The following is a 12,819-nucleotide window of genomic DNA, read 5'->3' on the forward strand; positions in this document are numbered from 1 at the left end:
CCTCACCTGCCCATGTCCCGGGCAGGGTCCTCCCCCTTCTGCCTTTGGAGGGGGGAGCTCTAGCTAGGGTTGCCCACTGGTGGTCCAGACCACACGGGATGCCAGCAGACTGCTCATGGTTCTCTCCGAAGAGCAGCTGAAGGCAAAGCTAACTTCTTATAGGAAAGTATTCCCTTTCTTTTCTGAACTTTTAACTGCAGAACACAGAGAGAAGTGGCTTGTCAGAAGGGGAAGGATGTCCACCCACAGAAAGACACTGCAGGTGTCCAGGGTGAAAAAGAGAGGAATTGGCTTCCAGCACTGCCTTGAATTCTTTTGTTTTTCTATGTGCTTAAGTACTATGAATGTGTGGTAAGTTGCTTCAATCGTGTCCAACTCTTTACGACCCTATGGACAGTAGCCCGCTAGGCTCCTCTGTCCATGGGATTCTCCAGGCAACACTGTCCATGTCCTTCTCCAGGGGATCCTCCCAACCCAGGCGAGTTCTTTACCACTAGCACCACCTGGGAATACACACCCATATAATCTGGATGAGCTCCAATTACTTTCAGTCAGAAAGTAATCCCCAAACTAATCCTCTTTTGAAAAACTGAACAAAGGTCCGTCTAGTCAAGGCTATGGTTTTTCCTGTGGTCATGTATGGATGTGAGAGTTGGACTGTGAAGAAAGCTGAGCACCAAAGAATTGATGCTTTTGAACTGTGGTGTTGGAGAAGACTCTTGAGAGTCCCTTGGACTGCAAGGAGATGCAACCAGTCCATTCTAAAGGAGATCAGTCCTGGGTGTTCTTTGGAAGGACTGATGGTAAAGCTGAAACTCCAGTACTTTGGCCACCTCATGCGAAGAGTTGACTCATTGGAAAAGACTCTGATGCTGGGAGGGATTAGGAGCAGGAGGAAAAGGGGATGACAGAGGATGAGATGGCTGGATGGCATCACCGACTCAATGCACTTGGGTCTGGGTGAACTCCGGGAGTTGGTGATGGACAGGGAGGCCTGGCGTGCTGCGATTCATGGGATCGCAAAGAGTCGGACACGACTGAGCGACTGAACTGAACTGAACTGAAAAACTGAACTGTTATCTGGTGTGTTTTATCTTGATTGACTGGAAACAAGAACTGTCAGGAAGCTTGTGTTCCACAAGAGATTCTGCACACCCACTGACAGATGATGACTCCCACCAGCGAAATGGGACCAAGGGAATCACTGAAACACTTTTTCATTTTTTTAAACAGAAAAATATTTTTAAAAGTCATTTTTTAAAGTCTTGGAGCTTGCAGGTGTAAAGGGGGAGAAAAAAAACCAATCCCAGTAGATAAAAATGAATAAGGCTGATGACATGACTCTTTAGTGAGACACGGAGGAAGCAGGCAGTCCTGGCAGGTAACTCGGGAGACACCTGGTCAAGGTGAGCACAGGCCTTTTCTCTAGCAGGTGGGTGCCTGCGAAGCCCTTGCAGCTATGCCCAGGGAAAGGCACAAAGACATCCATTGCAGCAATAATGAACATATTACAATTGAATACGTGAAACATTCTGTTCAAAAAATGAATGAATAGACTCCACATAATGAATGAATGGAATGAATGGAAATGGAAGCATCTTAAAGGTAGCTTGTTCCACATTCCTGGGAGTCTTGTTAGGATTCTCAGGGACAGTTATCACCCACCCAGAGAGGACACTGACTCACAGGACACACCACATCCAACAATGGAGACTTGAAGTCCAAGCCCCTCTGGGTGGAGCCGCATCCACCCAGGTTGGGTCATATGATCGACTGCCTCGAGTGGGCCTAACGGGGACGAGCAGATAAGCTGCTCTAGGAAGAGAGCAGTTAATGAGGGTTCCCAGGCACCCAGAGCCAGAGAAGGTCGCTTCTTCCCCAACCAGTGTGCTGGGGACTTGCAGCTCCAGAAGTGCGGACCGCAGAGGTGGGAGGGCTCCTGGAGCCTGGCCTGCCCATGAATGACTGATTCCCAGCCTCCCAGGACCCCCGAGTCCCTGGAGGAAGACCTCAGATTTCTCTTGGAAACTGCACCCACCCACGTAGAAAGACTACCCACCCCCACCACCCCCCACCTCCCACCCACCCTCCGGGTAGCTGATCTAAACAGTTCTCCAGAATGTAAGAACATTCTTTTTATAATAGCGCTAAGACCATAACGGAGCAGAGTGCCTCCCAGTGGACCTCTGTGCCTCCTTTGAGGACACTTCATTTTATTTCCTACTTAAAGACTGTTCGTAAATCACTCTCCATCGGAGCCCAGTTCACCACTGAAGCACTTAGCTTATCTGACCTTCACATGAATTATCTTTATCACACTTAGCAGGAATTTATTCCTGTTCTTTCCCCCTTCCCTACAAAGCCACGTGGCCCCAAGTGGACCCAGTCCTCTCCTAATGCCTGAGGGGCAGCTCCTTAAACACCTTCCTATCTTAAAAGCTCCCCAGAGTGTGCTGGTCCGAACTGCCAGTTCCCTCCCCATCAGTAGATGTTCGGCCCCCCACACCCCCGGGTCCGTGCATGAGTGTTCTGAGATGCCATTAAAATTCTTACAAAAACTGAAAGTGAAATGAGGAAGACCGATTGAGCAATCGGATAGAAGGGTGAATGCCAGGAAGACCTAGCCTACAGTTGGGGCAAGAGATGCAGCCGCGGCAGAGAGGAGAAAATTCAGGAGAACTCGCCTCAGGGCGAGCGCAGCCGGGCTGGGCCGTGTAGTCAATGTGGGACATCAACAAACCCAGATAACAGGAAATGATCCATTCTCTGTGGTCACTCAGGCTAGGGGCCCCAACCTGCAAAGTTCAAGGAGGGAAATGGATGACTCCACCGGGGAGCAGTCCCGCCTTTCTTGCCCTCAGACCAGAGAAGAAATGAAACTGAAGGAGGGAGGCTCCGTCCTGCCCCAGGAGGAAAGCCCCTCCGGCCGGTGCTCCAAAGATGGAAAGCTGCTGGCCGTGACCCTGCTGCTCGCCGCCTCGTCCAGCTGCCTCACGGTGCTGGCTTTCTGCTGGGTGGCGTCCCTGCAAGCGGAGCTGGGCAGCCTGCGGGCGGAGCTGCGGGGGCGGCCGGGCGCCCCCCAGGCCGGAGCCGCGGCCCCGCGGGAGGCTCCCGGCGTCACCCCCGCCCTGAAAGTGAGTGTGCGGCAGTAGCCGCCGCCCCCCACCGCCGCCCCCCACCCCCCAGACCCCGCCGCCCCGGCAGTAACGTGGTGGGGCTTTTCTCTTAGCAGCGGATCTTTGCACCCCCAGCTCCGGGAGAAAGCAATTCCAGCCAGAGCGGCAGGAGTAAGCGTGCCCTGCAGGAGGCAGAAGAAACAGGTACGTTTGCGCGGGAACAGAAGCGCCCGGGGGTCCAGGCTCCAAGGCCCAGGTGAGGAGGAGAGGATCCTGCTTGGGAGAGGGGCGCTGAACAGAAGCCGGAGGCTGGAAAAGGCATCCCAAGCCCGTGTGCCCCCCAGGGCGGAGCCAAGCCCTGGCCAGTGTCCTGGGCTGACCGCGTGTTCTGTCCTCCTGGGAGCACGTTTCGGGGGCATCCGTCTGTGCGGCGGCGCTTGGAGCACAGAAGAGGGGAGAGGGTCTCACCTCTTCCCTCAAAGAGAGAGCTCGCGCCCATGTCAGGAGCACCGTCTGGCAGTCCTCGGGCGCGGGGGAGGGGCGGGGAGCTCCAGGAGCTACTCTGGAATGAGGTTTGGTCCATACGAGGGGCAGACCGCATCTCCGAGGGGCGTAGCTGCTGCGAAACCACGTGGAGACCAGGCAGGTGCACGTTGGTGCTCTGTTTGATTTCTTCCCTTTTTAAGAAGAAGCCTATTTTACACACTGGGGCAAAGAGATTTTAAAGCTTTTCCTTATTATAATGCTCTTCCAGGAGCTCCACAGGTTTATAATCTCCTGTAATAGTTCTTTAGTGATTTCTACCTGCTCCACAGACATCTCAGATTTGGGAGGGGGGGACATCCCAAACTTTCAGCTCCAGTTCCTTCATGTCAAGGATGGAAAAGAGAATTTGCATTGCATTACTAATATTGTAATTTAATAAACCCTTTGTGCTGTTTCCCTTTTATATTGCAGGAGCATTTTTTGAGCCCCTAGAATGTGCCAGGCAGGCTTGTATGGGGGAGAGGTGTTGTCGCGTCTCCTGTTTCCTTTAACCTTAGTGGTGACTATGAGGCAAACTGATCAGGTGTAATTATTTACCTGTATTTGCACTTTGAAGGAGAGTGCTTGAGAGACAGATTAGGTGTTCTGCCTCTCTCTCTCTCTCTGACACACACACACACACACACACACAGGATGCTCCTTCTATAAACTTATTTTTTCACTAAATGCCTTATTCATAGAAAAAATTCCTCTTTAGTTTTATACGGCAAAACATTTTGTATCTGCTTATCATAACCCCATGCCAGTTGTCAGAAATAACTGGGTTTACACATTTTAAAACTGGAAAACCCTCATATTTTTACTATACTCTAATATCCTTATTTTCATATTTTGCCTTTTGTCATCCATATTTTCTGCATAATTGAAAAAATACGGCACATATACTGTGGTATATTTTTGTGTTGACTTATTGCACAGTAAGCTTTTTCCTCATTTCTAAGTAATTCTCACATATATTAATTTATTTGTTATCTTATAATTATCATGATCATTTCCAATTTTTTTGGTAGAATGGAACATGTCAAAATATTTGTGCAAATCTCTTTGTTTCTGAGGAATTTGATGCATATGCTCAATATAAATTCCGTAGATAGAATGTCTGAGCCAAAGAGGGTGAACGTCTTTATCACCCTTGCTATCTGTTGCAATATTGTTCTCCAAATGAATTATAAATGAATGCAACAGAAATGCAGTGTACAAGTTCTTCACATCCTTACACGTTTTACCTTTAAAGATATATTTTGGCTAGCTCAGTAGTTGAAAAATAGTGCCTCAAATTTAATTTGTGGCTTGCTTACAAATAAGAATTATCTTCTTTTTGCATATTTTGATAGCTTCTAATTTTATCCTCTACTAATTTTTATTTATAACTTCCCTTACTCATCTGTCCTATTTTTAAAATAATTTTGAATAAACTCTGTATTAGGCATCTTGTTTATCAAAATTTTGATGTAAATGTTTTCACAATATTTTGCTGCTTTTTAGAACTTGTACAGAGATCTTGCATCTCTATATTTTAATGTGATACCCTTTTAAAAAATTTTCTCTAAGATATCAAAGTTAAAATACACATTTATCCATAATCTCTTAAAGTAGTTTGCTATTTTTTCTGCCATTTTGACTTTTTTCTAGTAATTTAGTGTTGTAGTTTGGTATTAAATCCATTAGTCCTGGAGTTTATTTTGGTGAATCATGTTATACTAGCCTTAACTTCTCCTTTCTTCTCTTACTTTTTCCTTCCAAAGTGTTGCTAAATATTTAAACCAAATTAATTAGATGATTCTTTTTAATTCGTTTGCATTGATACACTTACTATATTGAGTTCCTCATATATAGTTGAATCTATTTTGAGACTGCTTTTTTTCATTGATTTATTATCCTATTTATCTGCATTAAATATTTTAAGGAATTTTGTAATAAAATGAGCTTCAATATCTAGTAGGATGAAAATGCCTCATTCTCCTTCAACCTTGTCTGCTAGTACTCCTACCTATAAATTTATTATTAAAAATAAACCCTAGCCCTCCCATTCCAAGAGGATATAGACTCATTACAGCAGATTTAAGAAGGAAAATACTGAGTAAGAAATGAATAACTCCCTAAGTCCGACTTCCCCAAAATATGTTCTATTAATACATTAATATTTTAAAATTTCATCCCATGTGAATGTTTTTTCATATTTGTGTTTCTAAGGCATCCAAAAATGATATACTCACAAAAATTTTTCTCCAAATAACTTTCAATTTTTAGAAAATTTTGAGAATAGCAGAAAATTCTAACCAATGAATAAGAATCCACCCAGTTTCCATAGCACAGATGTAATCACTATTATCAATATCATGGTTTATCTCAGATTTTTATAAAACTTCAATGTAGCATATATATGGTATATATATGTATTATATTTGTGTATGTATACTGTGTATATACACAGTACATACTGCATATATCTGTATATATTATGTATATATGTACAGTATATACACTGTATACTTAGTTACATATGCAGTACTTAGTCACATATATATCTCTATGTCTCTCTCTACATATACTTATAGCATTCATAGATCCCAGAGGAAAAATTTAAAGATAAGAAACTCAATGACAGTGATTATCAGCAAATCTTGTCAATAAAATTGACTTGAATGTTGTTTCATCCTTTCATGCAGGAAAAATGTCATTTTGTTTAGCACTACTTTAAAATTTGTTTATGTATATACCAAGAAGTTTGTATGAAGCTCCATGATTTTTCTCTGTTTTTCGTTTGGTAAGGTCCTTCTTTTGGAATTGAGAAGATTCTATGCAGTTTGAATCTATGGAACTTTCTTTGGTTTTTGTTTCCATTCTAGTTGTGACTTATTTTAAGTAAAACTCAAAAGCCTTAGGTTATCCCTTTTAGTTTTAAAATGTTAGTTTTCATTTCACTTATTAGTTATCTATATATATTTAGATGCATTTTATTGGAATTTTATAAAGCCTGTAACTGAGGAAAAATGAATTTTCACATTTTGAATTTATCTATTCAAGAATTTTTAATATCTATATTAAATATAGAATTTTAAATTCCACAATAAGGAAGTTTTCCTTATATAGGTTTCACTATTCTTTCATGATTAATTAAAAAATGTTACTGTTACTTTGGAGCCTTGGCATTTTCAAATTGCTTGTTAAACTGTTTAAAAAAAATACAGAGTTTTCAAGTAAATGATGTATAGTATTTGACCTCACACTTATTTTTAAGCCACACCAAGACACTTAGTGGATTTATAACTAACAGAATTATAATATTCTTCTAGATTTTTCCTAGAATATTCTGCTTTCTCAACGTCAGTTTTGTCATCATTTTATAACCATGCTCAAAAGTTTCACAGCTAAATATGGTTAAGTAATATATCAGAATGTTACCCATTCTTATTTTCCTATAAATCCAACCCAGATTTCAGCAGGCATCTCAATTTTATTGGGTATATATTCAATTTGTAAGTAAATTCCAGTATGTTGTGGGCTAGAAAGTCTGACCTCTCCAGAACACAGCAAGCCTAGTTCTTTCAGTATCTGATACTCATCACAGATCACCCAGGAAGGTTCTTTTCATTTGTGTGTAGACTATCTGTACAACTAAATAGTGGAGACTTCTGTGGTCTGGTCCCATTTCTCCTATTGTATAGTCATCATGACCCTTGCACCCTCTAGGTATTCCATGAACAGGTATGAATCAATTTGGGGCTCAATATCAAATAAGATAGAATGAATTAGGAATGATTTGGGATCATTTTGCTTCCCCCATGGCTCAGCCATAAAGAATCTACCTGCAACGTAGAGGACACAGGAGACACAGGTTCAATCCCTGGGCTGGGACGATCCCCTGGAAGACGAAATGGCAACCCACTCCAATATTCTTGCCTGAAAAATCCCATGGACAGAGGAATCTGGCAGGCTACAGTCCAAAGGGTCAAAAAAGGATTGGACACAACTGAGCGACTGAGCACCCAGCACCAAGTGACATCATTTGGGGGGGGGGGAAGGGATTTTCCCATATTTCTTCATTTGTCAAGTTTTGATCAAAGGCCCTCTTATGAAATTTTTTTAACTTGACCTTTTAAAGAACTGCTTAACCAAAGAATGAGCATGATCAGAAGACTCAAGTCCCAGGGGTGTGGTCCGGAAACCCCTTCGGCTCAGACTCGCTCGCTACCCCAGACAGAGGCAGTATTTGGGTTCATTGAAAAGCCAGAGAAGCTCCCCTATTCAGCAACTTCTTTAACTATAATTTCATGGATTGTTAGTTTAATTTTTTTTTAAATTTTAGTTGATGTATTCTTTACATACTCAGAAAAGAGCACGTATCTTCAAGTCAGTAAAATTCACAAACTGCAAGTCAGTGCATGAAGGGCAGCGCCCGCGTCAGCCTGCACACCCAGTCAGCACTCCTTGCAGACACCCTCACCCCACCCAGGGGTAAGGGCACTGCAGTCACGTAATTCTAGGATTGGGTGCTAGGGCTCCAGTTTTGCTTTTCTTAACTATGTTATGTTTCAAATGAACGTCTTAGCAAGTTTCCTAGGTTTCATAAGAATTTCTGATTGTAGTCTAACAAACAGAAATGTGGGGAAATCCAGGAGTAAAATTGCCAAATGGCTTACAATAGCCAAAACTTCACTTTTCAGCCCATAAGTGTGTTTGGAGATAGTCCCAATTACAAAAAAAAAAAAAAACAACCCTAAAGTGACACAGCTTCGAAGATATTATGCATGAATATTTCTTCAGTGATGGAATCACAGTGATCCATGTGTTGAACCTGAACTTAGCTGTGGTTCTCTTCATAAGAACCTAAAGATAATCAGCTTGAGAGTCCATCAAGAAAGTGAATTCTTCCAAATGCATTTCTACTCAACTCTAACAGTTCACTAATAAAATGAGGTGACCTTTTGCTTTCTCCCTTGTTCAGTGGGGAATTTAAAAGTTATCGGAAACCCATGTGTTTCAGATTATGGAAAGACAAAAATTATTTTTATTAATATTTATTATACTTGTCTCAATTTTAATAACAAAAATAGTGGTGAAAGCATGAGCATTTTAACGAAAGTAAAAACAAGAGCAGGAAAAGAATTGCTCAAATTTTATCTTGTAAATATTTCCTGTAAGATTCAGACCATTCTACTTTATATTTCTCCATTTTTAAAATAAACTTTTTGGAATTATTTTAGAATTACAGAGAAGTTACAATAACAGTTCAGTGAGTCCCCTTATGACCCCATCCAGTTTCCTCCGAAGTTAGCATCTTATGTTACCTTGGTGCCTTTCTCACAACACAGACACCAACATGGATTTAACTAAACTCCTGCAAGTGTTAGTTGATCAGTCATGTCTGACTCTTTGCGACCCCATGAACTGTAGCCCACCAGGCTCCTCTGTCCATGGGATTCTCCAGGCAAGAAAACTGGAGTGGGTTGCCATGCCCTCCTCCAGGGGATCTTGCCAAATCAGAGATTGCACCTGGGTCTCCTGCACTGTAAGCAGATTCTTTACTGTCTGAGCCAGCAGAGAAGCCCTGACTTTATTTGAATTTAACCAGCTTTTCCCCTAATGTCTTTTTATGTTCCAGGAGCCATCCAGGACACCACAATGCATTTGATTTTTTTTTAAAAATCAGAGTTTTGAATATAATAAATATGAGTGCATGCATGCCCAGTCATGTCTGACTCTTTGCAACCCAATGAAATGTAGTGTACCAGGCTCCTCTGTCCATAGGGTCTTCCAGGCAAGAACACTGGAGTGGGTTGCCATTTCCTCCTCCAGGGGATCTTCTTGACCCAGGAATCAAGTCTGCATCTCCAACATTGGCACATGAAATCTTTACCACTGAGCCACCTCTACCTCCTTAATGCACATAAATTAATGCCCAATATGATAACTTAAATATTTCCCTGGGGTAAACATTTCTATTGTTAAACATAAGTAAGTGTACATGCTAAGTCACTTTAGTCGTGTCCAACTCTTTGTGACCCCCCTGGACTGTAGCCCACCAGGCTCCTCTGTCAGTGGGATTCTCAGGCAAGAATGCTGGTGTGGGTTGCCATTTCCTCCTCCAGGGGGTCCTCCTGACCGAACCCGCATCTCTTGGCCTCCTGCACTGGCCGGTGGTTTCTTTACCATTAGTGCCACCTGGGGAAACAGAAATATATCAACACTTTTTTTTTTTTTTTTTTTTGAGTCTTGAAATCCGTAGTCCATTTCCTTTGCAAGAAAAGACGGGATGTCTGAGGGGTCTGTAGCATCCAGTCTTTGCTTTATCGACATTTCAGTCTCAGCTGTAACTTCCAAGGCTGTAAAATGCATGTTGCAAGTATGCAGTGTGTAACTCAACCATCCATTCTGTCCCCACATGGGGCTGCAGCCTCTTACCCAGCAAGGGCGTGTTCTTTCCTAGAACAGAAACAGATGGTTGCTGTCATGGTGATCTTTGACCAGAGCCTTCCCTGTGTGTTATTTTTCTTGTCCCCTGCTTCAATAAGGAGAGACTTCTTTTCAGTGTTGCAAGAGCTGGCTTCTGTTCAGTTTCCACAAAAGTATTTAAAATGCAAATAGTGACCTGATAACCACATCTCTGAACCCTGTTCTTATCAAGTTTAAAGTTTTGGGAAACTGAAGAGGCAGGAAGCAGATCAACCAGGGTAGCCAGATGGGATATTGTGTCTCTTCCAAGCTTCCCTAACCTCAGAGGTGCCTAACACTGTGCTGTTGTTGGGTATTGATCAGAGAACAAGCAGATGAAAGCTTCCTGCCCGTGGGGTATCACACTGCAGTGAGGTGGGAGGCCACAGAAAACAGTCAATAAACATAATTGATGAGTAAATTATAACACTTGAAAATAGCAAATACATCGCAAAAGTGAACATTTTAGGGCGAGGTTAAGAGAACCAGCAGAGTTAAGGGTGAGGAAGGGCAAGGGGATGTGTCTCTATTTCAAATAAGAGAGGCCAGGGTAAGTCTTTGTATCTAATTCCAGAAAGGTCAATTGTTCTTTATACTTTCAACATTAAAAAACTTCAGACATGCGTAGGCTTCCCATGTGAAGCAGTGGTAAAGAATCCAATGCAGGGGACACAGGAGACTCAGGTTCAATTCCTGGGTTGGGAAGATTCTTTGGAGGAGGAAATAGCAACCCACTCCCGTATTCTTGCCTGGGAAATCCCATGGACAGAGGAGCCTGGTGGGCTACAGTCCATGGGGTCACTCAGCACACATGCACACATAGGTATTTTAGAAATAAAGTCATAATGTTGAGGGATGCAGTCTCATTAATGGTTCTGTAAAAATGGATGATATTCATTTTACTGGTTAATTGCACTTTTTATGGGTCAAGTCCTACTTACATGACCTGTGTTGGTCAGCTGCTCTTTTGTTGTGGTGGGATTTCCTTTTTAAAAAGTATCCGCATTTCTGGGGAGTTAGAGAAACAGACTTTTCTCAAAATAGAGGAAACGCTTACTGTGTAAAGCTCTGAGCTAGGCATTCTGGAACATACAGAAAAGGGGAGAGATGAGTTCCATGTGAAAGCTCTGGGTTTGGCCCTGTGGACGCATGATTATCATTTGCCCTCTTAATAAACCCAGGAGGTTGGCATTGCTGTCTGCACTTTGAAAGTGAAAGAAAGTGAAAGTGATGTCTCTCAGTCGTGTCTGACTCTTTGCGACCCCGTGGACTGTAGCCTACCAGGCTTCTCCGTCCATGGGATTCTCCAGGCAAGAATACTGGAGTGGGTTGCCATTTCCTTCTCCAGGGGATCTTCCTGACCCAGGGATCGAACCCGGGTCTCCCGCATTGGAGGCCAACGCTTTAACCTCTGAGCCACCAGGGAAGCAGCCCAGACATAGTCAGTCCCTCTTACCAGGAACCCATTATTGAGTTGGAGATTTTAAGCTAGTGTTGCTTGAGCAACTCAGAATTCACTAAGAGGACAACCGAGGAGTGAGAGGTGAGTGTGTGTGGCGAGGGTAAAGAAACAGGTTCGGGGCGTGTGAAACTTGGGGATCACTGCGGCATCCAGGCGCAATGTCCCCTGGAGACTGGAACATGCAACAGCCAACTAGACGATTTATTGCTACCTTTCTCCAGATGGTCAGCTGAGTTTCTACTTTCGGTTTTACCTTCCTTGACTTCAGACCTGTTGGCACATTGTGTCATGAAGCTAATGTTCTTCACTGTTGAGTTAGGTTGCCCAGTGCCTCCTGAGTATTCCTCTTTAATAAAGAGAAATATCCTAAAATAATACAAAGAAGTCATGACGAAAGAAGAAGCATATCCTGTGGAGATGATGACTCAATGAAAGAACTGGTAACTTTAAGTTGAAATACTTGACCATTTGCAAAATTAAACATGAAGATAGCGGTTTTTTGTTTTTGCTATTTTATTCTTGGGGCTTCCCTGGTGGCTCAGTGGTGAAGAATCCACCTCTCAGTGCAGGCCATGCGATTTCCATCCCTGAGTTGGGAAGATCCCCTGGAGAAGGCAATGGCAACTCGCTCCAATGTTCTTGCCTGGGAAATCCCATGGACAGTAGAGTCTGGAGAGCTACAGACCATGGGGTCACAAAAGAGTCAGACATGACTTGGCAACTAAACAACAGCAATTTTATTCTTAGTGCTTAAGAGGCTATGCAGAGGGCGACCATCTGACATGCCCTGTGTTGCCTTAGTAAGAATAGACTAAGGGTGGTGCATGACAATGTACAGGTAATCCAAGACTTTTTCTGCACATATACATGTAGACCACGTTCAGATATATTTCTTTACTTCTATCAGTTATATCTATTTCTACTGTATTTGATCAGCTTCATTCCAAGCCCTCCTAAAAATCAGCACCACTTTCTTCCCTCCCCAGGGCCATTATAGTGCTGCGGTCTTTCTGAATTCACCAGAATTGAGAGGCTGCTTCTATGATTATTTTTTAATTCTCCTTCAAACACATATACCCATTAGTCAGAAACTTTTCAAATTTTCTTCACAGTTTGTTTTGGTTGCTCCACTTACATAATTGCTTTTTAGACCAAATCACCCTCGTTATTATGTTTATTACCAGTCATCAGCTGAATCTTGACTTTCATTCTCCCTTTATAGCAACTGATTCTACACAGAGACACATGTATGATCTTTCT

General features: G+C 42.8%; 1 protein-coding gene across 2 annotated transcripts in view; it reads left to right on the top strand.

Moving 5' to 3' along the window:
• Nucleotides 1-2,816: 2,816 nt before the first annotated feature.
• The window catches only part of TNFSF13B (TNF superfamily member 13b), a 30,858-nt gene continuing 20,855 nt past the window's right edge, over nt 2,817-12,819 (top strand). For both annotated transcript variants that reach the window (XM_055541881.1, XM_055541882.1), the window contains exons 1-2: nt 2,817-3,134; nt 3,233-3,320. In XM_055541881.1, the coding sequence (XP_055397856.1) occupies nt 2,817-3,134; nt 3,233-3,320 (406 nt within the window). The remainder of the gene's footprint in view (nt 3,135-3,232; nt 3,321-12,819) is intronic.

This window comes from Bubalus kerabau, chromosome 12, assembly GCF_029407905.1.
Source record: "Bubalus kerabau isolate K-KA32 ecotype Philippines breed swamp buffalo chromosome 12, PCC_UOA_SB_1v2, whole genome shotgun sequence".
In the NCBI taxonomy this organism is placed as follows: domain Eukaryota; kingdom Metazoa; phylum Chordata; class Mammalia; order Artiodactyla; family Bovidae; genus Bubalus; species Bubalus kerabau.